General features: G+C 57.2%; 2 protein-coding genes across 5 annotated transcripts; one reads left to right on the forward strand and one right to left on the reverse strand.

The window, feature by feature from the left end:
* Positions 1-191: 191 nt before the first annotated feature.
* On the reverse strand, positions 192-9,559 carry TAF1C (TATA-box binding protein associated factor, RNA polymerase I subunit C). 4 transcript variants are annotated; one of them, XM_059999025.1, is made up of 15 exons: positions 9,426-9,559; positions 6,437-6,679; positions 5,229-5,310; positions 4,950-5,047; positions 4,785-4,874; positions 4,616-4,689; positions 3,774-4,012; positions 3,561-3,677; positions 3,360-3,477; positions 3,202-3,273; positions 2,923-3,058; positions 2,627-2,770; positions 1,953-2,127; positions 1,729-1,866; positions 192-1,651 (listed from the first exon to the last, which is right to left on the reverse strand). In XM_059999025.1, the coding sequence occupies exons 2-15, from the start codon at positions 6,572-6,574 to the stop codon at positions 789-791; spliced, it is 2,484 nt and encodes an 827-aa protein (XP_059855008.1). In that variant the 5' UTR covers positions 6,575-6,679; positions 9,426-9,559; the 3' UTR covers positions 192-788. The 4 variants fall into 4 exon arrangements, with proteins under 4 accessions (XP_059855008.1, XP_059855007.1, XP_059855006.1 ...); XM_059999024.1 differs by having other exon boundaries at positions 2,923-3,273; positions 3,434-3,477; positions 4,785-5,047; positions 6,437-6,640; XM_059999023.1 differs by having other exon boundaries at positions 2,923-3,273; positions 3,434-3,477; positions 4,785-5,047.
* A 4,779-nt stretch (positions 9,560-14,338) lies between these two features.
* ADAD2 (adenosine deaminase domain containing 2) lies at positions 14,339-20,273 on the forward strand. The gene is made up of 10 exons (XM_059999305.1): positions 14,339-14,798; positions 17,824-17,964; positions 18,293-18,340; positions 18,428-18,553; positions 18,636-18,786; positions 18,863-19,030; positions 19,078-19,304; positions 19,429-19,672; positions 19,916-20,036; positions 20,121-20,273. Exons 1-10 carry the CDS (start codon positions 14,339-14,341, stop codon positions 20,223-20,225), a joined length of 1,791 nt encoding a protein of 596 aa, XP_059855288.1. The 3' UTR covers positions 20,226-20,273.

Consider the following 20,273-nt stretch of genomic DNA (forward strand, 5'->3'; position numbering starts at 1 on the left):
ATTGGATTATTCGATGTCCAGTGAGTCACACGTGATTCACTTCATCAGGTACCCGAGACAAGGACCATTCCTCTCTTCACGTGTGATCCGAAACCTAGGTCCCGCCCCAGGGCCCTGTGTCATTCCCAGGGGGTGTGTTCCCCACAAGACTCTTCACTGGAGCCACAGAGCTGCGAAGAAAGCGAACCTGACGCACTATGTCAAAAGCCAAGTAAGGGGACGCAGCCCGGCCTGAGAAACTTGATCGTTCAAAACCAGGCTCAGCTGACAGTTTATTCAACCCCTAAACGTGGGTCCAAAGTGCCTCCCTCTATAAAACATTAGATGGTGCTAGAAACCGCTTCACACACACACACCTAACCACCAGCAGCGAGCTGCCGACACCCAGCAGCGGAGCACCGGCAGGCTGGGCAGCTCACTTCACCATCACCTGCCACGTCCCCAGGGGCCCGTGCGTGGCGGAGCCCTCGGCCGCCTGGAGCCCCTGCTTTCCGGCACAACACTGTCGGCTGGAGGGGATCCCGGCGACACTGACCTTCAGGACGGGGCTCCCAGGACTTCTCAACGTGCCCCTGGGAGCACGAGCTGCAGGAGAAATGACTACCTTGTCCTTCTTCCTCCAACGTGGATTCAAATCGCTTCTGAATGTCTCCCGCAGTCACGAAGGCCTTCGGAAAGCAGGAAGGTCTGCACCCTGGCGACTGTTCTGTTTCCCGTTTCAACCACAAAAAGCACAGCTTATCCAGGACAAAGGGCTCCCCGGAGGTGGGGGGCAGCTTCCCCGGGTCTCAGAAGCCCATGCGGGGCTTCTTGCAGTGTGGCTGCGAGCCGGAGCGGACGGCTGCCCGCTGCCGGGAGGGGGTGGCCCGGACACTGGAGGTCTGGGAGGAAGGCACAGAGGCACCCCCCGGGGCATCCCCCCGGAGCGGCAGCTCAGCCATGTAGTCCCGGAGGGTCTGCTGCCGCTCCGAGGGGACGGCCCGGGCCCACAGCTCCTGGGTGGACTCCTGGGAGGGCGGGGTCACTGGAGGCTGAGGCCTGGCCGCAGGGAGTGTCCGCTCTGGGCTGGGAGGGGGGCTGGCGGCGTCTGAGAGGTCTAAGCGGCCGCTGAGCGAGGAGAAGGTGTTGGACAGCTGAGTCCGGCGCTTGTGCCGCTTGGGCTGTTTGCCGGGCCCCAGGCTGCTGCCCCGCCGCCTCTCCCACCAGGCCGCCGCCTGGCCCTCCCAGGCTGCCTCCAAACGCTCGCTGAGCTCGTCCTCGGGGCCTGGCTCGGGGGCTGGGGCCCGCTCTTCCGTGGGGAGCAAGCCCAGGTCCCTCAGCTGCAGGAGACGCCCTTTGGCCATGGCCGTGCGGAGACCCTCTGGCGCTTTGCCCTCTGCCTTCTGGGGCTCAAAGCAGCCCAGCAGGCGGCGGTGGGAGAAGGTGGGTGCAGCCCACACGGGGGGAGCCGGGGGCACCTCCAGCAGGGCCTTCAGCCACCGGCTGCAGGAGGCAGTGGCCTGGGGGGTCCAGGAAGCCGTGGGGGCAGAAGAGTCAGGCCCGGGGTCTGCCTGGAGGTGGAGGCCCTGGTGGAAGACGTCTCCAGCCGCCGAAAGTTGGAAGAGCGACAGCACCGGTGTGTTAGCGGAGGGTGGGATGGCGGCGGCCAGACCTGGAGGTGGAAGGACCATGACCCTACGGCCTGGTGCGGGTGCGGCTCCTCAAACCCACTCCCCTGCCCCAGCGCACCTATGGCTGGTGCTGTCAGACGTTCCTGCAGCCGCCACTGACTCTTGGGCTCCAGTGGGGGGAAGGCAGAGAGGGAGTCGCTCCTGGAAGGGAGAGACTGGGGGGGCCCTGCCAGCCGGGGTGTGGAGGCCCCCTCTCCTGGAGGAGGGACAGACAGCTGAGGCCCTGCCCAGGCCCGGCCCCGCCCGCCCTCCTGCCCGCCCCCCGCCTGCGCCGCCCCTCACCTGCGATGTGCAGCAGCTGCAGCTCCCCACCCTGGCCTGCCAGGAGCAGCGGCCGCGGGAGGCCTGTGCGGGGCGGGGGCAGCAGCCGGGCCAACAGGGGCGCGGAGGGGAGGCCGTGGTTCCACTTCAGCAGGGGCACCAAGGGGAGGCGCTCATCCACCAGGTAGAGCGAGAACTGGAGGCCCAGGAAGAAGACAGAGGGGCCGTGACTGAGGAGTGGGAGAGAGGGACGGGACAGGTCCCCCTGGGTGGCCCCCTCTGGGGCCCCATGTGGCTCTCAGGCTAAGTCTCAGCACTCCAGGACCGGCCCTGACCACCTCTGCAGCGTCAGCTGCCCAGCCCCGCACAGGAGGCACCCCCGAGCAGGTGGCACTGTCCCCTGTCCTGATGGCCTTGCTGGGAGAAGGGTTCTCAAGAGAGGCTTTCACCCAGCCTCCCCCAACCTCACCTGACCCTGGCACATACGCCTGAGACACACCCACTAACACCCAGGGTCCTGAGGGGGCGGGGTGGAGCCAGACCTCCTCTCCCCTTCCGGACACGGGGGGACTGTCCAGCTCTGGCCATTGCCCCCATGCCCACGCCCTTCCCCCTTCCCCAGCAGCTGTCCAGGACCGTCTCCAGTGACCGCCTGCGATGGTGCAGGACGGAGAGAAGGGGAAGGTGTCGCTCACCTGGGTGCAGATGAGGTGGAGCGTGGGGTGCAGACACTCGGGGCCGCACTCCCCCAGGTACTGGGTGAGCAGGACCCGTTCCCCTTTCTGGCATGACGCTTCTGCCCCTCCACGAAAAAGCAGCAGACCACAGCCTTGCGGGCCCTGGGGGACACGGCCAGGTCAGCCAGCCCACAGTCCACCATCTCTGGTGCCACCTGCTGCAGCTGGCCCGGGGCTCGCTGGCCCTGCAGCTCATCACGACCTCAAGGGGGAAGCCCCCCCACCCCCACCAAGGACCTGCTTTGTCCCCTCACCTGAGTGTCCACCATCTTCACTCCGGTGCGATCACCCACAGTCAGCACTCGAGGGTGGGCGGTGAAGTCTGCCCAACGCCAGGGAGAGGGGTCCCGGAACACAAGGGTCTCGGGGTCCTTGTAGATTTGCTGCAGCCTTGGGGAGACAGGCCAGCCATGGTGGGGAGACCGGCTGATGGGGGGAGGCTGGGGTGACCTGGCCTGGTGTCCAGGACATGGGCCGGGTTCTGCGGGAGCCGTTGGTTGGGGTGGAGGGTTTTTATGGGGAAGGGGCGTTACCCGTCCTGGGGAGTCCACAGACAGATGGCTCCGGAACGGCTGCAGATGGCCAGCTCTCCAGGCAGGTGAGGGCTACAGGGCACACACGTGATGAATGCCGGGCCACGCCCTTCTCCCACGCCCATCTCCACAGAGACCAGCCTCAGTGAGCCCCTCACCTGAGGCTGATCCCTGTGGCCCCCTTCTCGACCTGCAACACCTGGAGAGGGGCCGGCTGCCCCTGCTTACTGACCTTCCACAGGGCACAGTGGTAGTCAGAGCGGACAGCCAGCAGAGCTGAGGGATGGAGAGGGTCAGGGTCAGGGTAGAGTCAGGCAACAGGTCAGTGAGTGGACGGGGGAGGTGTCTATGGGCCTTACCTTCTCCCTGCACGGTGCGGGTCACCACCTGCCGGACAGGTCCCCGGAGCCGGATATGGCCAGGGTCTCCGAGAACCCGGGGCTCACTGCCTGGGGTCAGGTTGACCTTCTGGAAGTCTGGGCATCTCGCTAAGGATATGTTCATGCGTTATGGCCACTCAAGGCTCCCAACTTCCCACCTGTCCCTAGAGCATGCCCAGCGAGGGAGGATACACAGCCTGTCCAGGGCGCCTCCTGCAGGATAGACCAGCTGCCCAGCCCCGGGCGTCCTGCCGGGCACCCAGGCCAGCGCGCCCCCAGTGCAGGCGTCGTCCAGGAGCAGCTGCTCCCACCGCAGGGCCAGCTCCTCATGCAGCAGCTCCCCCAGGAGGCTCGCCACCGACGTGCTGAGGATCGGGCCCCCAAGGATGGAGAACCGGCGCTGGCGGTGGCTGAGGTAAGCCCAGGGACAGCTGGGGGCGAGAGGAGGAGGGTCAGGCTGTGGGTGATGGGGAAGAGGGCGGGTACCATCCCGAGGGAGGCCAGGTGTAGCAGACGCATTCTCGGTCACCCTAGAACTTCTTCCTCTGGGAAACCAGCCCGCCCGATTCCTGTGCTGCAGTCACACGATCCAGGCCCGGCCACAGGGATCGGCTCACGGCGGGCATGACACCCAAGCCGAGGCAAGCCGACCGCACCGTTCCCGGGACTTCTGCTGGTGCCTCAGGAAGGACACTAGCCCTTTCCCTGGAATCGTAAACCATCCTGCTGCCGCTTGCAAACAGTCTGTCTAGGAATTGAGCCAAGCAGAGGCAGGAGGATGAGGAAATAAAGAGGCAGAGCCCTGTTAGCATCTGAGCACCTGGATGCAGCCGTGCCTGCAGCGCGTGAACTTCCATTCTTTTTCCCTTACGTGGCTGCTGCAGCTGGGAGTTCTGTATGGGGCGGCGTGGCTCATGACTGCACGGGGGGTGTGGAAGCAGTTTGATGGAAACCAGCATCCAGGCCCTGGTTCCCTCCATAGCCCCACCACCAGCTAGGCACACCCATCCCATCCTTTCTCACTAGCCACTTGCCCCCAGGGCTGGTGTCCACCGAGGTCCTGGAGTAGCCTCTTCACGCTGACCACTGTCTTCTTCTTAGAGCGGCTCTGTGTGGAAAGGCCTCGTCAAGCTCACATGCCCTAGGGCTTACCCCGACGGGAAGTGGGGAGCCCCCTCTCCTGGCTGGCCAGGGGTTACTCACCCGTGCTCCCTCCAGTTTGAAATTCTCCAGCATCAGCTTCCCCAGGGGTGCAAAGGCTATGTCCCCATGGTCCCACAAGAACCGGCTGAGCTGCAGGAGGAAAGGAGGCCAGGTCACTAGGCACAGCCCTGGCCGCGTGGCACTGTCCGCCGTGGGGCCGCTTACCTGCTCAGTAACGTCCAGCACGGCTTGGGGCTGTCTACGGAACTGGTAACCTCCCCGGAAAAGCAGATCCTGGGCAGTCACACCGGGGTCCCAGGGATCTGAGGGGAGAGTGAGGCTGCGGAAGGGCCCGGAAATGGAACCAGGTGCCCTAGGTGCCTAGAGGTGCCAAGGGCCCTGTAGGGCAGAATTAGCAGGGAGAGGAAAGGCCTCGCGCGGGAGTTGGGGGAGAGGGGCAGCGGGGAGCAGCTTGGGAGGGGGCCCCAAGGCCGAGATTCTTACCGGCACCAGGAGGCAGCAAGGGCAGCGGCCCAGGGGTGTCCGGCTCCCAGAGCAGGCCCTTGGCCACGTGCGGCGCCGTGTTCTGAGGAAACACAACCGTGGCCACGAGAGAACAGTGAGTGTGTGCCGGGCCAGGCGCCGTCACCCACTCTTGTCTTTTATTAACTCATTTAATCCCCCCAAGGCACCGGCCAAACTGGTACTCCCCTGCATCGGCAGGCGGACTCTCAACCACTGCGCCACAGGGAAGCCCCATCGTCACTTTAATGGTGAAGACAATGGAGGCACAGCGAGGCCGTCCCTTGTCCCAGGCAGCAGCCACTAAAGAGAAGGCCTGGGATTTGAACCCAGGCAGTCTGACTTCAGTCTGTGCTCTCGACCTCCAGGCTGCACAGGCTCTCGCAGGCGCCCCTGGCCTTTGAGTCTCACTTACACTCAGGAGACCTTGTGGTCACTTACTTGGGACGCCCACAGGCTGCTCCATCCCACTGCGGGGCTGGCCTGAGACAGCTCAGCTCCACACCTGGGGACGGAAGAGCAGCAGGCAGGCGAGCAAGGCTCCCGCAGGGGCGGATCTGACGTAAGCCCTTCCTTGTCAAGGGAGCCCCTCCCGCCCAATGCCAGCGTCTCTTTTAAATTTCTCGCCCACTTGCCTCTGCCGGGCGTAATCCTTAACCAGCCTGTCTCCAAGTGGCAGCCGGATGGCTTAGGCTTCCGGGGAAAGAGCTGGCGTCCTTCGTGTCCCAGATCTCCCCTCCCCTCCCCACCTCACCCCTACCGTACGGTTTCGGCACCCTTCTGGTTTCGCTCAGAGCTGTTCTCACTTTGTAATGATTTTATCCATTTGTCTATTCTCACTCAACCTAACTCTGTTCCATGGGGCTGGGAGCGCATCTGACTTACTCATTCTGGATTCCCAGGGCCTGGTAAGGCACCTGGCACATAGTAAGGGCTGTTCAGTGAGTATCTGTTGGACAAATAGAGGAAAAAAAGATGGGGGCCAACAGCTCCCGCTCAGTAAACCCTCTGCGGATGGCAGGGCATCCCAGGTCCCCAAAGGACGGGATTCTGGCTCAGCCTGTGTCTTAGCAGATTTGTGCCAATGCCACCCCACTCTGCACTCCTGCCAACTGGTGTGAATGCTAGGATGGGGGGCCAAGGGACGGCACCCACCCTGCAGCCACCAAGGCTCTCCCCGCCAACCTCACCTCAGAACCTTGGGGCAGGGACTCCGGCAGGGTCAGCGCGTCTCTCCAGCTGCACATGAAGGACACGTCAGGGACATCGCTCAGACCAAGGGGGCCAGTCGTAAACAACGAGGGCGGGAGGGAGCTGGGGAAGTCCATCCTGGAAAACAGGAACCACCCTGGCCTTCCTCGGAGACCTGAACCTGACAGCCACTTCCGGGGTTCCTGGAGGGCGAAGAGCACCCTAAGAGGAGTACAATTTCTCTGGGGAAGCAGATAACAAAGAACAAATGACTATGTCGCCTAACGCCTGATAGTAATAAGCGCTACGTTAAAACCAACCAACCAGCCAGGAGGGAGGGGATGGCGGTGGCCGAGGGGTGTGGTCTTAGCATCGTAAGAAGGTGGCGCTCGGCATACCCTGAGCTAATGACAAGGCCGCTGGGAAGAGGGTACAGCAAGTGCAGAAGTTCTGGGGCAGGAAGCGTGTGAGAAACAACTGGGCAGCCATGGACCGAACTAGGAGGTGAGTGACAGGCCGAAGTCAGACAGGTGGCGAGGGGTCCGCTTCCAGCATGCTCGTATGTATTAATTATAATTACACGTTCATAGACTACACACCCCACACTCTACGCTACGCTCCCAAGACAAACTCAAGTTCCCCAAAGCCAGAGACGAGTCTTATCTGTCTGCCTTCCCACTGTCAAGTACAGTACCTTCCAGAAAAAGGAACTGACTGTGTGTTGAATAATAATAAACTTATGTCAAAGGGCTTTGGTCAGTACAAAGTGCTCCAGAAGGATAAACAGCCATCATCCCTCTTTTTTATTACCTGCAAAAATAAGAGCAGAGCTCACTCACTGAGCGCCAGCACCTGCCAGACACGGCACTACGGGTTGTACTCTTCTGCCCCGATTATGGAGTTCAGGAAACTGAGGCTCGGGAAAGAGCAACTTGCCCGAGGCCAGCAGCCTGATCCCCGCCCTGATTCCAAATCCAAGTTCTGCACCACCACTCTCCCACGCACCAGAAGCAAACACCAGTCTTAGACTCTCAGAAGCAAAAACTGTTCCCCTCGGAACTGCAGCTGCATCGTACTGTAACCTCCGGACATCCATGTACCCTCAGCACCTGGCAAAGTGCCCACCACACAGTACATGCCAGGAAATACTTGCCAACTGAATGAATGTGTGTTTCTTAGGGCATGTGTCAGCCTCATTCTAATTGTGGTTTATAGGTACAGCCTTATTTCTTCTTCGAGACTGCTCTCCAGGGGCAGGAACTGTATCTGATTCATTTCTGAGTTCCTGGCATCTGGCTGTTGCGGCCATTCTCCTCCGCAGCAGGAGAGGACAGTGGCGGGAATGCGTCTTTTCACTGCAGGACCCTTTCACGCTATCTCTCCGCTTAAAAGGAACACCATTGCCCTTCCTACCCACCTACAAAATCCTCCTCATCCTTCAGATTTTCAGTCAGGAAGCCTCTCCCAGTTCTCCCAATACTATCCCACAACACCCTGCATCCCTTCTCCAGAGCACACATCGCAATGTGGGATTAGATATTTAAAGGTAAAGCCGTTTAATTCCAAACTGCTCTGAGTCCCCATGGGGAAGAGCCTTTATCCCCAGTGCCTTGGTACTTACTACATGGTAACAATCAGTACATAAAAACTGAAGGAACAGGGCTTCCCTGGTGGTGCAGTGGTTAAGGGTCTGCCTGCCAATGCAGGCGACACACATTCGAGCCCTGGTCCGGGAAGATCCCACATGCCATGGAGCAGCTAAGCCCGTGGGCCGCAACTACTGAGCCCGTGCTCTAGAGCCCGTGAGCCACAACTACTGAAGCCCGTGCACCACAAGTACTGAAACCCGCGCGCCTAGAGCCCGTGCTCCGCAACAGAGAAGCCACCGCAATGAGCAGCCCCCGCTCGCCACAACTAGAGAAAAACCCGTGCGCAGCAACGAAGACCCAACGCAGCCAAAAATTAAATAAATTAAAAATGAAAAAATTTAAATTAAATTAAAATTTAAATAAATAAATTAAAAAAAATTTTAAACAAATGTTACTCATTGTTCTTTTTTTAAAATTTTATTTATTTTATTTATTTATTTTTGGCTGCATTGGGTCTTCGTTGCTGCGCGCGGGCTTTCTCTAGTTGTGGCGAGCGGGGGCTACTCTTCGTGGCGATGCGCGGGCTTCTCATTGCAGTGGCTTCTCTTGTTGCAGAGCACGGGCTCTAGGCACGCGGGCTTCAGTAGTTGTGGCTCGCGGGCTCTAGAGCGCAGGCTCAGTAGTTGTGGAGCACTGACTTACTTGTTCCACGGCATGTGGGATCTTCCCGGACCAGGACTTGAACCTGTGTCCCGTGCATTGGCAGGTGGATTCTTAACCACTGCGCCACCAGGTAAGCCCTAAAATTTTTTTTAAAAAACAAAAAAAACCAAAAACCGAAGGAACAAATCCAGGAATGAATGAAGGAGAGGAAAAAGGAGCCAAACAAACGCAGGCAGGCTGAAGGCGCTGGTGGAGCCCACGACCTCAGAGAAGCCCCGAGACAAGACAGCCTCGACTTCCCGCCCTCGCCCTGGGCTCTCTCGGCCCGTTTAGACCGCCAAGGCTGCAAAGTCAGTCGGGTCTGCATTCATGCCAGGCCGGGCACGACAAAAAGTGCGCCTGCAATGGGATGGGAGAGGGGATCCGGGCGGCTCTTCCCCTCAGACATCTACTCGCCCACTCCCTCCCTATCCACCTCTTCCCACTCCACCTCCAGGCCCCAGAATTTCAACGCAACAACAATAACAGAGGTCTTGCATCAAGCGCCGTGCGCCAGACAGCTGTTGCTACCACGCTTTACATCGGTGGGATGTTCCCCACCCCATGAGCCAGCGGCTGCTAATACCCCACTTTGTAAACCCTGGGCGACTTGTCCCAAAGCCACAAAGCTTGGCGCCCGTGGACTTGAGCAGAGCGACCTGCCTCTCCGTCCCGTCCGGGCGGCGCGCGTACTTACGTGGCCCCGGCCGTTCCGTGCTCGTCTGGGAAACGAACCTCCGCGTGACGCTCGCCTGACCCTCGAGCCACGAGGGAGCCCGAGAGTACCAACCTCGCTCCGGCGCCCTCGACAGGACCGCCCGACAACGGCGTTTACCCGTCGCTTGGGCTGGGCCGGAAGTGCTCCCTGAAAGGCAGGAAGTCCCGCCTCCCAGCCTGGCCTCACGGGCGCTCCAGAGCGCCACCTCCCGGGCGGAGGGGGAATGCGAGTGCAGGCGACGCTGTGGGCCGTAGAAATCAAATGCCTTCAAATCCCAATAGTGAAGTCCAGGTTGACGGGCGTGCGAAACTCACCTCTGCTTAACTAACTTCCTACTTTACAGAATTGTTGCATTAATTCACTCAACAAACACTGAGCACCTACTATAAGCCAGGCACTTTATTGGTCAGTAGGAATCCTACTGACTGTCTTTATATCCTGTGAAGCAGGCTTTCCAAATAGGAGTACAGGTACTGCTGGGAATGCATGAGGCTTTCCCAGTAGTCAGGCAAATACAGCTTTAGGCACTGGTTCCCAGATTCTAGCATGCATCAGCATCAACTGGAGGGTGTGTTAAAACAGAGTTTCTGGGCTTCCCTGGTGGCGCAGTGGTTGAGAGTCCACCTGCCGATGCAGGGGACACGGGTTCGTGCCCCGGTCCGCGAAGATCTCCCTATGCCGCGGAGCGGCTGGGCCCGTGAGCCATGGCCGCTGAGCCGGCGCGTCCGGAGCACAGGCTCCGCAACGGGAGAGGCCACAACAGTGAGAGGCCTGCTTACCGCAAAAAAACAAACAAACAACAACAACAGAGTTTCTGATTCACTGAGCCCGGGGTGGGGCCTGATAATTTGTATTCCTGAGTTCCCAGGTGACGCTGATACTGGTTGTCTGGGGGCCAAGCTTTAAGAGCTACTGTGCGATCATAAATATTACCCTTATCCAGCCCAGTAGTTTTCAGACCTGAGCATGCATCAGAATCCCCTGGAGGGCTTGTTATAACCTTTTGCTGGGCCACACCCCCAGCGTTTTCTGGTTCAGTAGGTCTGGGATGTGATCCAGGAATTTGCATTTCTTTTTTTTTTTATTCAACTTTTTTTTCATTTAAATGAATTCCTCTTAGAATTTAGTCCCAGAAAAAAACTTTCTTCTTACAAACTTTTTGCTACTTCTTTTTTTTTAAGAATTCCACATATTACTTATTTTAAATTTAATTCCATTTTTTTTTAATTGGAGTAAAATTGCTTTACAATGTTGTGTTAGTTTCTTCTGTACAATGAAGTGAATCAGCTGTCTGTGTACCTATATCCTCTCCCTCTTGGACCTCCCTCCCACCCCCACCCCCAACCCACCCATCTAAGTCGTCACAGAGCACCGACCTGCACTCCCTGTGCTATACAGCAGGTTCCCACTAGCTATCTATTTTACACATGGTAGTGTATTTATGTCAAACCTAATCTCCCAATTCGTCCCACCCTCCCCTTCCCCCCCAAAATTTGCATTTCTAATGAGTTTCCAGTGATGCTGATGCTGCTGGTCTGGGCACTACACTTTGAGAACCATTACTTTCAAGAGTCAATTTCCAAATTCTTGGCTTCCATCTATATAGATTTTATCTGGGAGGTGCTTGGCTTCGGAAGCTTCGAGCTTTTTTCTCCTCCGTGGAGTGTTGCCTGAGATGAGCGCAGAACAAGGGGGCTATTCCAAAAAGCAGAGTCCCTGCAGGAGAAAGTTCACATAAGACTAAGAAAAGCAGGCTCAGTAAGAAGTAGTGATGGAAGGGTTCAGGAGAGGGTCTGTTTATATATTATATTTTTTCAATTCTTTATTATTTTTATTATTGTTATTATTATTTTTGGCTGCAGCATGCGGGATCTCAGTTCCCCAACCAGGGATCGAACCCATGACCCCTGTAGTGGAAGCAGAGTCTTCACAACTGGACCGCCGGGGAAGTCCCAGGGGCTCACAGTGTTATGTTCGTTCATCTGAGTCCTGGTTACATGGCTCTGTGCCGTGTGTGAAAATTCATTGAATGATCCGTGCACTTTTCTGCGTGTATGTTATACTTCAGTAAAGAATCTTTTTTAAAAAGAAAAGGAAAAAGGAAGAAAACTGCTGGCTGTGACACTTGATATTACTGAGACTTCAACCTCTAGGTCAGCCTTCTCAGCTACCTTAGAAATAGAGTCCAGAAGTCCCTCTACGAGGGCAGGGATTCTTCTGTCTGTGTTGGTCCCTGACATATCCCAAACAGCTAGAAGATGCTTCATGCATGTTTGAATCAACGGAAGAGGGCATGAATGAGATGGCTCTTCTGAGAAAGTATCAACACATTTACTTCAATTGAAAAAGCTAAGTCAGACTATTTCTGATGAGAAGTAATTCCATTTTAGCTGAGTGCTTTGTCTATGAGAGTAAGCTTTGATGATTAAATCATTTGGAGGGTGTTTTTCCTAAATGGAATAAGCTAAGTCTGCATCTCCGTGGTTTTGGTGAAAACATATTGGAAAGATGATTACAATATACAATAAACTAGAAATTGCACCTTTCATAACTCCGTGTGACTAAATAATTGGGGGATACATAGTCTTTCAAAATTATTTTAGGGGTATATATGCCAAAAATATTGAAGGCCTTTTATACTAGTTTCCTATTGCTGTTGTAACAAATTACCACAAACTTAGTGGCTTTAGACAACAAAACATCATACAGTTCTGGAGGTCAGAAGCCTGAAATGGGTCTCACTGGGTTAAAATCAGGATGTCAGTAGGGCTGTGTTCCTTTCCGAAGGCTGTGGGGAGACTTATCTTTTTTTTTTTTTTTTTCGCCTTTTTCAGCTCTGAAAGCTGCCTACACACCTGGGCTCATGGTCCCCTTCCGTCTTCAAAGGCAGCAATGACCAGTTGAATCTTTCTCACAGGCCATCTCTGATTTTGACTCTTCGGTCTCTTTCTGGTTTAAGGACCCTTGTGATTACATTGGGCCCACCCAGCTAATCTCCCTCTCTTAAACTCAGCTGATTAGAAGCCTTAATTCCATGTGCAATCGTAATTTCCCCTTGCCATATGATGTAACAGAGTCATAGGCTGAGGCGATCATGATGTGGACATCTTGGGGGTACCATTATTTTGCCTACCACATCATTATTCACATCACCCATCCAGCTTCTGCTCGGGGAGGCCAATTCCATTTCCTCCTTCCTTCTTCCCTTTCTATAAACAAGCTGTTAGATTTCCTCCTGTTACTGATATATACTTAACATGCAGTAAAGTGTACAAGTCTTAAGTGTACACTCATCAAGTTCTTACATACATATAAACCCACATAACTACCACCCAGATCAAGACAGAGAACATTTCCATCACTGCAGAAAATTCCCTGGTGCCTCTTGCCAGTCAATACCTCCTTGAAGAAGTTACCACGATTCTGACTCATCACCACAGATGAATTTTGGCAGCTCCAGAACTTTATATAAATAGCATCATGTGGAAGATAGTCTTTTTAGTCTGGCTTCTTTCACTCAACACGCATATGTGATTGTTAGCACAAAGTTAGCTTGTTTATTTTTTTAAAAAATTATTACTGAGTAATAGTCCATTGTCTGAATATATCACCATTTGTTTGTGTAGTTTCCTGCTGGTGACGTTTCTGGGTTTGGTGACTCTGGTGAAGTCTTTGTGGATTTGTGTAGTCCTCATTCCACTACTGAACACCTGCTATGCTGCTCCTCTACTAGGTATAATTCTGCTCTCTGGGCTACACACGAAAGAAAAACCATAATTCCTGATGCCAATCCTTGAAACGTTTGGGAGTTTGCATCTATGCCGCTCCCCGCAGCTGCTCTTCCCGAGTCAAATGTTACTGGTTCTACCAACTGCTCCTCCTATGCCTCTGTATCCACACTGCCCCAATCCTGGCTAGTGTTCTCAGACCCGAAGGTAGCAATCAGCAGCCGCGGCAACAGTGACAAAGCTTACAGACGGTAAACTGAATCATTGGTCACGTTTTCCCATTCACTGCCTCGAAGACTGTTAAAATTTCCAACCCCTTCGAGTAACTGCGTTGCATCGTAGCAGGCCATATGTAAATTGTCTTCATCCCTAACTTCATTTTATTTTTGTTTTATCTCCTTCATCCCTAGTCCCTCATCTTAAAGCACTGCTGTCTTGCGATATTTTTAGGAACCAACCCAAAATCCCTTCTGGAAAAAAAAAAAAAAAATCGGGGGGTGGATGGGTGGACAGGGTACCAGATGAGTAATTTTAGCTAGAGCACACATCGAGCATTTACAGTTGGTTTCAGGAAGGCCTACGGTGAACAGTTTTTAAATGTAGGTCCTAAAGATTCTGTGGGGCTGCTGCAATTGAAAACACCTTCATTTATCAAAAGAGGCCTGACTTTCCACCTCCCCCCGCCCCTCCGCCCCCGCCAGGTTCAATCAAGCAGCTGGGGGCAGGCTGGCATGATATGGCGTGATTTGGGAGGCATCCTAGGATGGGAGCAGGGGTGAGGTGCTGGACTTGTGTCCCCAGACCCTTCCCCTGGTCTTTGCCTCCCCAATACCAGGCAACGGCAGAGAAGAAGCTAATGGGAGTGCCCAGTGCCCCATCCCCACCTCACACCTGAAGCCCCGCCCCCCGGATGTAGGATGTTGGTCAGGTGGCCGCTCAGTCCACATCCAACGGTTTGGGAGACTGGCCTTTCCATTGGCTGGGCACACTGTCGGCCACAGCTTTATGGGCTCTCATTGGCTAGGAGAGAGGTAGGAGGCGGAGCTCTCCATGCGCTGTCTGTCGTGTCACGTGCTCCCCATGCGCGAGCTCGCTTTCGCGTGTAAAAGGGCCCGGGTGGCGTGAGAACGTGCGCACTGTCGTCTCGGGTCCTCGCGTCCGGCCATGGCTTCACAGGCCAGCGCAGCCCTGGGCGCGAACGCCGGTGCCCGCAGGAAGACCCGCCTGGCGGCGTCATTGCAGATCAGCCCTGGTCCCAGCCCCAGGAGGCCTTCAGCCAACCTGGGCCAAGACCCCTGGGAGATCGTGCCCACTCCGAACTCAGACGACGCCGAGCAGGGCGGGCAGCTCCAGGCCTCGGCGACGGGGCATGGTGGGCCCGGGGTGGGGGCCCGTGTCTGGGAACTGGGGGCAGCCAGGGCACAGGAAGACTCGAGGGGAAGGATGCGGAGGTCCCACAGGGTCTCCTTTCCGTCCGCCGGGCCCGCCGGAGAGTTCCCGACGGCGGCCAGACAGCTGGGCCTACAGATCAAAGACCCGCCACCGGGCCAGGCCGTGGCCTTGCTTACTCAGTGCGCGGCCACTCTGGGAGTCTCCCTGATCTTCCGAGAGAACCAAACAGCAGGTGAGGCCCAGGGGGCTGGGACGGCCGCGTGCCCTGGGCCGACCCCAGATGAAGGGAGGAGGACTGTGAGTTGGGCCTGAGCCTGGGGCCCGAGGGTAGGCCCTGCTGTGAGCAGCGTGGCGCCAGGAGCACCAGGTACGTCAGGTTTCTAACTGGCAGGTCATGGCCACATCTGAAGCTTGGGTTGCTTAAAGGACCTGCCTCAAGCTACCCCAGCCTTTCAGCAGGCTTTTCTGAGGGCCAGTTACATACAGTTAGAGTTGCCATGCCAGCACTGGAGAGGAGATACCTGAGCGAGGGCCAGCCCCAAAGTCAAAGACATTATCAAGCACAGCGTGATGATGGCAACACCGCAAAGAGATGTAATCATTACAGTCCTCCCCCTGCCCTCCCCAAGAGCAATACACCAGGTCCTAAATTCAGGTTCCCAACTTTAAGCCAGGACATTCCCTGCTTCTCATGAGGCAGCAAGAGAATCATCGCTTAAGCTTTTGGGAGCATTTGTAAAACCTCCTAGGAGAACCCCAACGGAACAGCTCAAAACGAGATAATGTGTTCAAAATCTATCCGGGATTTGTTTTAATCAGGTATGGCAAGAACAGCAGACGTGAGAATGATTGCCATGAAGGAAAAAGGAAATACAGATCCCTAGAAACAGGAAGCACAGCTTGCCATGCCAGACCATGTGGGAAAGGATGGGGGTGGTCCGGAGGTAGAGGAGAGGGCAGAGCCCAACCCACAGCCTTTATGGGGTTTTCTTGGGACAGAACGGTTGAGGCAGCGTAGGGACGCTGAGTAAGTTTAGGATTGAGGAAGGCAAGACAGTAAGTTTAGGGGTTAGGGGTTGGTTCCTAGTTGTCTAGTGCCTGGCCTGGGGGGGGGTGATTTAGGGTGTGGGGAGTGTTGGCTTGTGTGAGAGTTTGATGGTTGGGGCACGAGCTCTGGATTGGTTGGTTTCTATATGAAAGGGCGTGCTTGCAGGGGACTCATCTGCTATGTCCAGGAATTAGCTAGCCCTGGGAGGGTCGATCTCTCCAGGATCAAATCCCCAAATGCCAGAGCATCGGGAACACAGAAGTAAGGACCTCGATTCAACAGCAGTGATGCTAGCTAGCGTTCACGAGTTCTGGAGATGGGCCCGGTGTTGTTTGAAGGCCTTCAGACAGTAACTCCTGGAGTCCTCACAAGTATTCCTCGAGGGAGCACAATACCGTTACCACCACTTTACAGACTGAGGCCAGAGGGGCTGTAGCCCCAGAGGGGGCACTCTGCATTCAGAGCCTGTGCTGAACCACTGGGTAATATCGGCCCCTCCCTTCTGCCTAAGGTCCCCCTTTCCACTGTTCACATGCATGGGCATATTTTCAGTCATTTTTATTTTTTATTTTGGTAAAATTTCAAAGAAGAGTATAAAAGAGCTCCCACAAAGTCTTCATCCAGTGTCTGCAGTTCACATTTGCCACACTTACTTTGTGTATGTCTCTCTCCCTCCCTCCCTTCTATATAGTTATATATGAATATCCACATTAATTTGTCGTGCTCAATCTGAACACTGATTGACTGCTCCTTAAACACTTCAGGATGTATTTCCTAAGAACAAGGACATCGTCTTATAGAATGGCAGTCCAGTGATCGAATTCTGGAAGTTGGACATTGATATGATCCTATTAGCTAATTACCATTCACATTCAATTTTTCCCACTGGTCACAATAAGGGCCATTTTTTCCCAACCCAGCAGGACCTATCACATTAGCTCTTACACCTCTTTAATGTCCTTTCATCTGAAACAATTCCTCGGAGTGTCTCTGGCTTCAGGACGTTGATGTTTTTGCAAAGTAAGGGCCGGTTGTCCTGCAGAAATTCCGTTCACTTGGGTCTGTTTCCGCAGGATTGGGTTCAGGTGATGCATACCTGGCAGGAGCGCCTGTAGGAACCTCGTGGCCCTGGCTGTGCATCCCACCAGCAGACCCGAGACCTGTTTGTCCTACCCCTGGGATGTCAGCTGGGAGGGCCTCACTAGGGTGGCGTCTGCCAGGTGTCTTCACTTCCCCCTGGGTGCGTCATCAGTCATCCGAGGGGGGCATCTCCAGATGGCGTGACTATCCTGTTCCCCAGAACACCATCACCTCGTGGCTGTAGCAGCCTTTGATAATTGTTGCCAGATTTAATTGTCACCCCGCTGGCTGCCGTGGATTCCTGATGCTAGCCTTCCTTCTGCATCTACTAGTTGGCATTTTTTCTTTTTTTTTTTTTTTTTGCGGTACGCGGGCTTCTCACTGTTGTGGCCTCTCCCGCTGCAGAGCACAGGCTCCAGGCGCGCAGGCCCAGCGGCCATGGCTCACGGGCCCAGCCGCTCCGCAGCATGTGGGATCCTCCCGGACTGGGGCACGAACCCATGTCCTCCGCATCGGCAGGCGGACTCTCAGCCACTGCGCCACCAGGGAAGCCCCTAGTTGGCATTTTTGATGCCCTTTTAAAGTAGGTGAATCTCTGTGCTAGGGTGGGGTACTGAAATGTGGGTTCTCTTCTAAAAGGGAGACCTTTGGGCAAGCAGTTTAGCAGCAGGTACCAGCAAATACCACGAACGGAACTAAATTTATGCCCTTTGACCAAGTGATCCCAGTTCTAGGATTTTTCATCTGTCTCTGTTGTGTCATAAGTAACACCTGAAGTGGTAGGGTTTGGAAGGTGACCCTTTCAAATGTAGAAAAGAAATAGAGCTGTGTGTTTGGGGGAAGACAGGGGACCTTCATCCTGGGAACAGTGCAGCCCTGGATGTGGGTCCTGGCACCACCTGGGCACGCTACCTGCCCCTTGTGTGCCCCCTCTGTAAAGTGGGGTCATAGGGTGCTGTTTCAGAAGGCCTAGTGAGGATTCTGAGTGGGCATGGCCTGGGTGGAGGTCCGCAGGCCTGTCACCTTGTCATTCTTGTCCTGCTCACTGGCAGGTGTCATGGCCCTCCTAGAAGGGGCCCATGATGCGGACAAGGTGCGTGGTGCTACTTCTCAGCTCCTCCTTCCCCAGACCCCTGCTTGCCCTTCTCCATGTCCGTGGAGCTGGATGGGGTGGTCTGCCCTGCGGGCACCGCCTACAGTAGGGCAGAGGCCGAGCAGCAGGCAGCGCTGGCTGCCCTCCACTACATCCAGCATCGGCTGGAGAGCCCAGGTACCGGGGGAGGGGACCCAGGGCCCTGAGCCCCGGCGGGGGGCAGATGCACGTGTGTGGGGAGGGGGGAGTCGCTGCGGAGACCATCTGGGCATCAGGACCCGGCCCGCAGGGAGCTGACCTGGCCCTAACGTCCTTTGAAGGATGTTAGCAGTTCCTGAGGACAGGGACTGCTGGGGGCAGCCCAGGAACTTTGGGCTTCTGGAGGATGAGCCCCCCACACACACACACACTGCTTGCCAGTGGGACTTCTGGGATTCCTGAAGGACACAGGACAGGAGGGCAGACCCCAGCACCTACGGCAGCCCGCCCCTTGTCTGTCTTCCAGAGACCCCAAAGACCCCCAGCTGGCCTCCACTCGCCCCCCTGAGCATTGGTAGGTGGGCCCCCATTGACCTGACCCCTGGCACGGGAGGGGCGTGGCCTGTGGGCCCCCCACCGCCGCCCTCTCCCTCACCCACAGAGAACATCCTGACCCACGAGCAGCGCTGCGCGGCCGTGGTCAGCGCCGGCTTTGACCGCCTGGTGGACGCGAGCTCGCAGTACTGGGCCTGCAAGGGGACTGTGGCCGCAGTCATCCTGGAGAGAGGTAGGGCTGGCCCTGCCCCTCACCTCGGAAGGCCTCTGGGCCTCTTGCCTCAGTCTAGTCATCTCGGCCCCCTTCCCCGCAGAGGTCCCGGGCGCCCAGGGCCACGCCAAGGAGATCTACCAGCTGGTGGCGCTGGGCACCGGCAGTGGCAGCTGTGCCGGGTGGCTGGACTTCTCGGGCCGACAGCTCCACGACGGCCACGGGCTGGTGGTGGCCCGCCGGGCCCTGCTGAGGTGAGGGGTCGGGGGACCCTCTGCGGCCGCTCCGGGTGGGCCGGGCCGCCCCAGCTGCTGCTCCCTCCGCCCCCAGGTTCCTGTTCCGGCAGCTCTTGCTGGCCACGCAGGGGGGCCCCAAGGGCAAGGAGCAGTCTGTGGTGGTCCCCCAGCCGGGGTCCGGGCCCCCCTTCGCCCTCAAGCCCCGGATCTTCCTGCACCTGTACGTCAGCAACACCCCCAAGGGAGCTGCCCACGACATCTAGTATGTGGCGCGCCCGGGGAGGGCCGTGTGGGCGGGGGTGGGGAGAGCGGCCCTGAGCCCCGCGTCCTCCTCCCGCACAGCTGCCACCTCCGCCTGCAGGCCCACATCCAGGGGCGGCTGATGCCCGTGTGCTACGTGGCCCCTGCGCTCCGCGACACCCACGTGGGCTGCCTCTCAGCCAGCGACAAGTTGGCACGCTGGGCCGTGCTGGGGCTGGGCGGTGCACTGCTGGCCCACTTCCTGCCCCCCGTCTATGCCAGCAGCCTGGTCCTGGGTGAGGCCCGAGGGCGGGAGGGCTGAGGCGGGCTGGGGCGGGCTGGGGGGTGGGGTGGGGGGATGCGGGTGCGGGGGAGCGTGGCGGAGACTCAGGTCTCGTCCTGGGCCTTCTGTCCCCCCAGCCGACCCCTGCCAGAACACCCCGGCCCTGGGCAGGGCCATCCACGCCCGGCCTGACCTCGACGGCGCCTTGGGGCCATGCCTGCCGCCCCCCTACACCCGGACCATGCTGCACCTGTTTGCGGGGCCCTCGGTGGCCCCCTCCGACCTCCCCTCCAACACCTGCCAGGGCCTGAGCCTCAACTGGAGCCTGGGGGACCCTGACGTCGAGGTGGTGGATGTGGCCACCGGGCGTGTGAAGGCCGAGTGAGCGGGGCCCGGGCTGGGTGGCAGCGGGAAGGGCGCCTGGTGGTGGGGGTCCCCGGCCCCCTGCCCATGGGGAAAGAGATCGCATCTAGCTGCCAGCCTCTTACCGGTAATGTGACCCACCCCGTGACCCACCCCCCGGATTGTCACGGCGTGGGTGGTGTGCGGGGCATGGAGTGGGCCTGTTAGTTTTGTCCTCCCTTGCCCTCCCCCGACGTTCGGTCCCTTTCTCTCCATCCCCAGCGCTGCCCTGGGGCCTCCATCCCGCCTCTGCAAGGCTGCCTTTCTCTGGGCCTTCCGCCAGGCTGCCCGTGCTCTGGGGAAGTCCCACCTCCTGGCCTTGAAGACCTACGAGGCAGCCAAGGTCAGCTGCTTCCCTGCCCGCAGCCCCCTTCCTCCTGCACCCCCAGCAGGCACCCTCTCTCCACCGTCTCATCTCCTGCCCTAGGCTGGGCCCTACCAGGAGGCTCGCCAGCAGCTGTCTCTCCTCCTGGACCAGCAGGGCCTGGGGGCCTGGCCCTCGAAACCACTGGTGGGCAAGTTCAGAAACTGAAACAGACGTCCGGCCCGAGGTCCCTGAGCCCAGGCGGAGCTTGCTGGA

Source organism: Delphinus delphis, chromosome 20, assembly GCF_949987515.2.
Source record: "Delphinus delphis chromosome 20, mDelDel1.2, whole genome shotgun sequence".
Lineage (NCBI taxonomy): Eukaryota > Metazoa > Chordata > Mammalia > Artiodactyla > Delphinidae > Delphinus > Delphinus delphis.

Excerpts from the sequence above, each read along its gene's own strand:
- ADAD2 (XM_059999305.1), top strand. The coding sequence starts at position 14,339 with ATGGCTTCACAGGCCAGCGCAGCCCTGGGCGCGAACGCCGGTGCCCGC. Across the intron at positions 18,341-18,427 it reads ACTCGCCCCCCTGAGCATTG|AGAACATCCTGACCCACGAG; the intron begins GTAGGTGGGCCC and ends CCTCACCCACAG. Across the intron at positions 19,673-19,915 it reads ACCGGGCGTGTGAAGGCCGA|CGCTGCCCTGGGGCCTCCAT; the intron begins GTGAGCGGGGCC and ends CTCCATCCCCAG.
- TAF1C (XM_059999024.1), bottom strand. The coding sequence starts at position 6,574 with ATGGACTTCCCCAGCTCCCTCCCGCCCTCGTTGTTTACGACTGGCCCC. Across the intron at positions 3,478-3,560 it reads CCGCACCGTGCAGGGAGAAG|CTCTGCTGGCTGTCCGCTCT; the intron begins GTAAGGCCCATA and ends TCCATCCCTCAG. Across the intron at positions 3,274-3,433 it reads ACCACTGTGCCCTGTGGAAG|CCCTCACCTGCCTGGAGAGC; the intron begins GTCAGTAAGCAG and ends TGTGCCCTGTAG.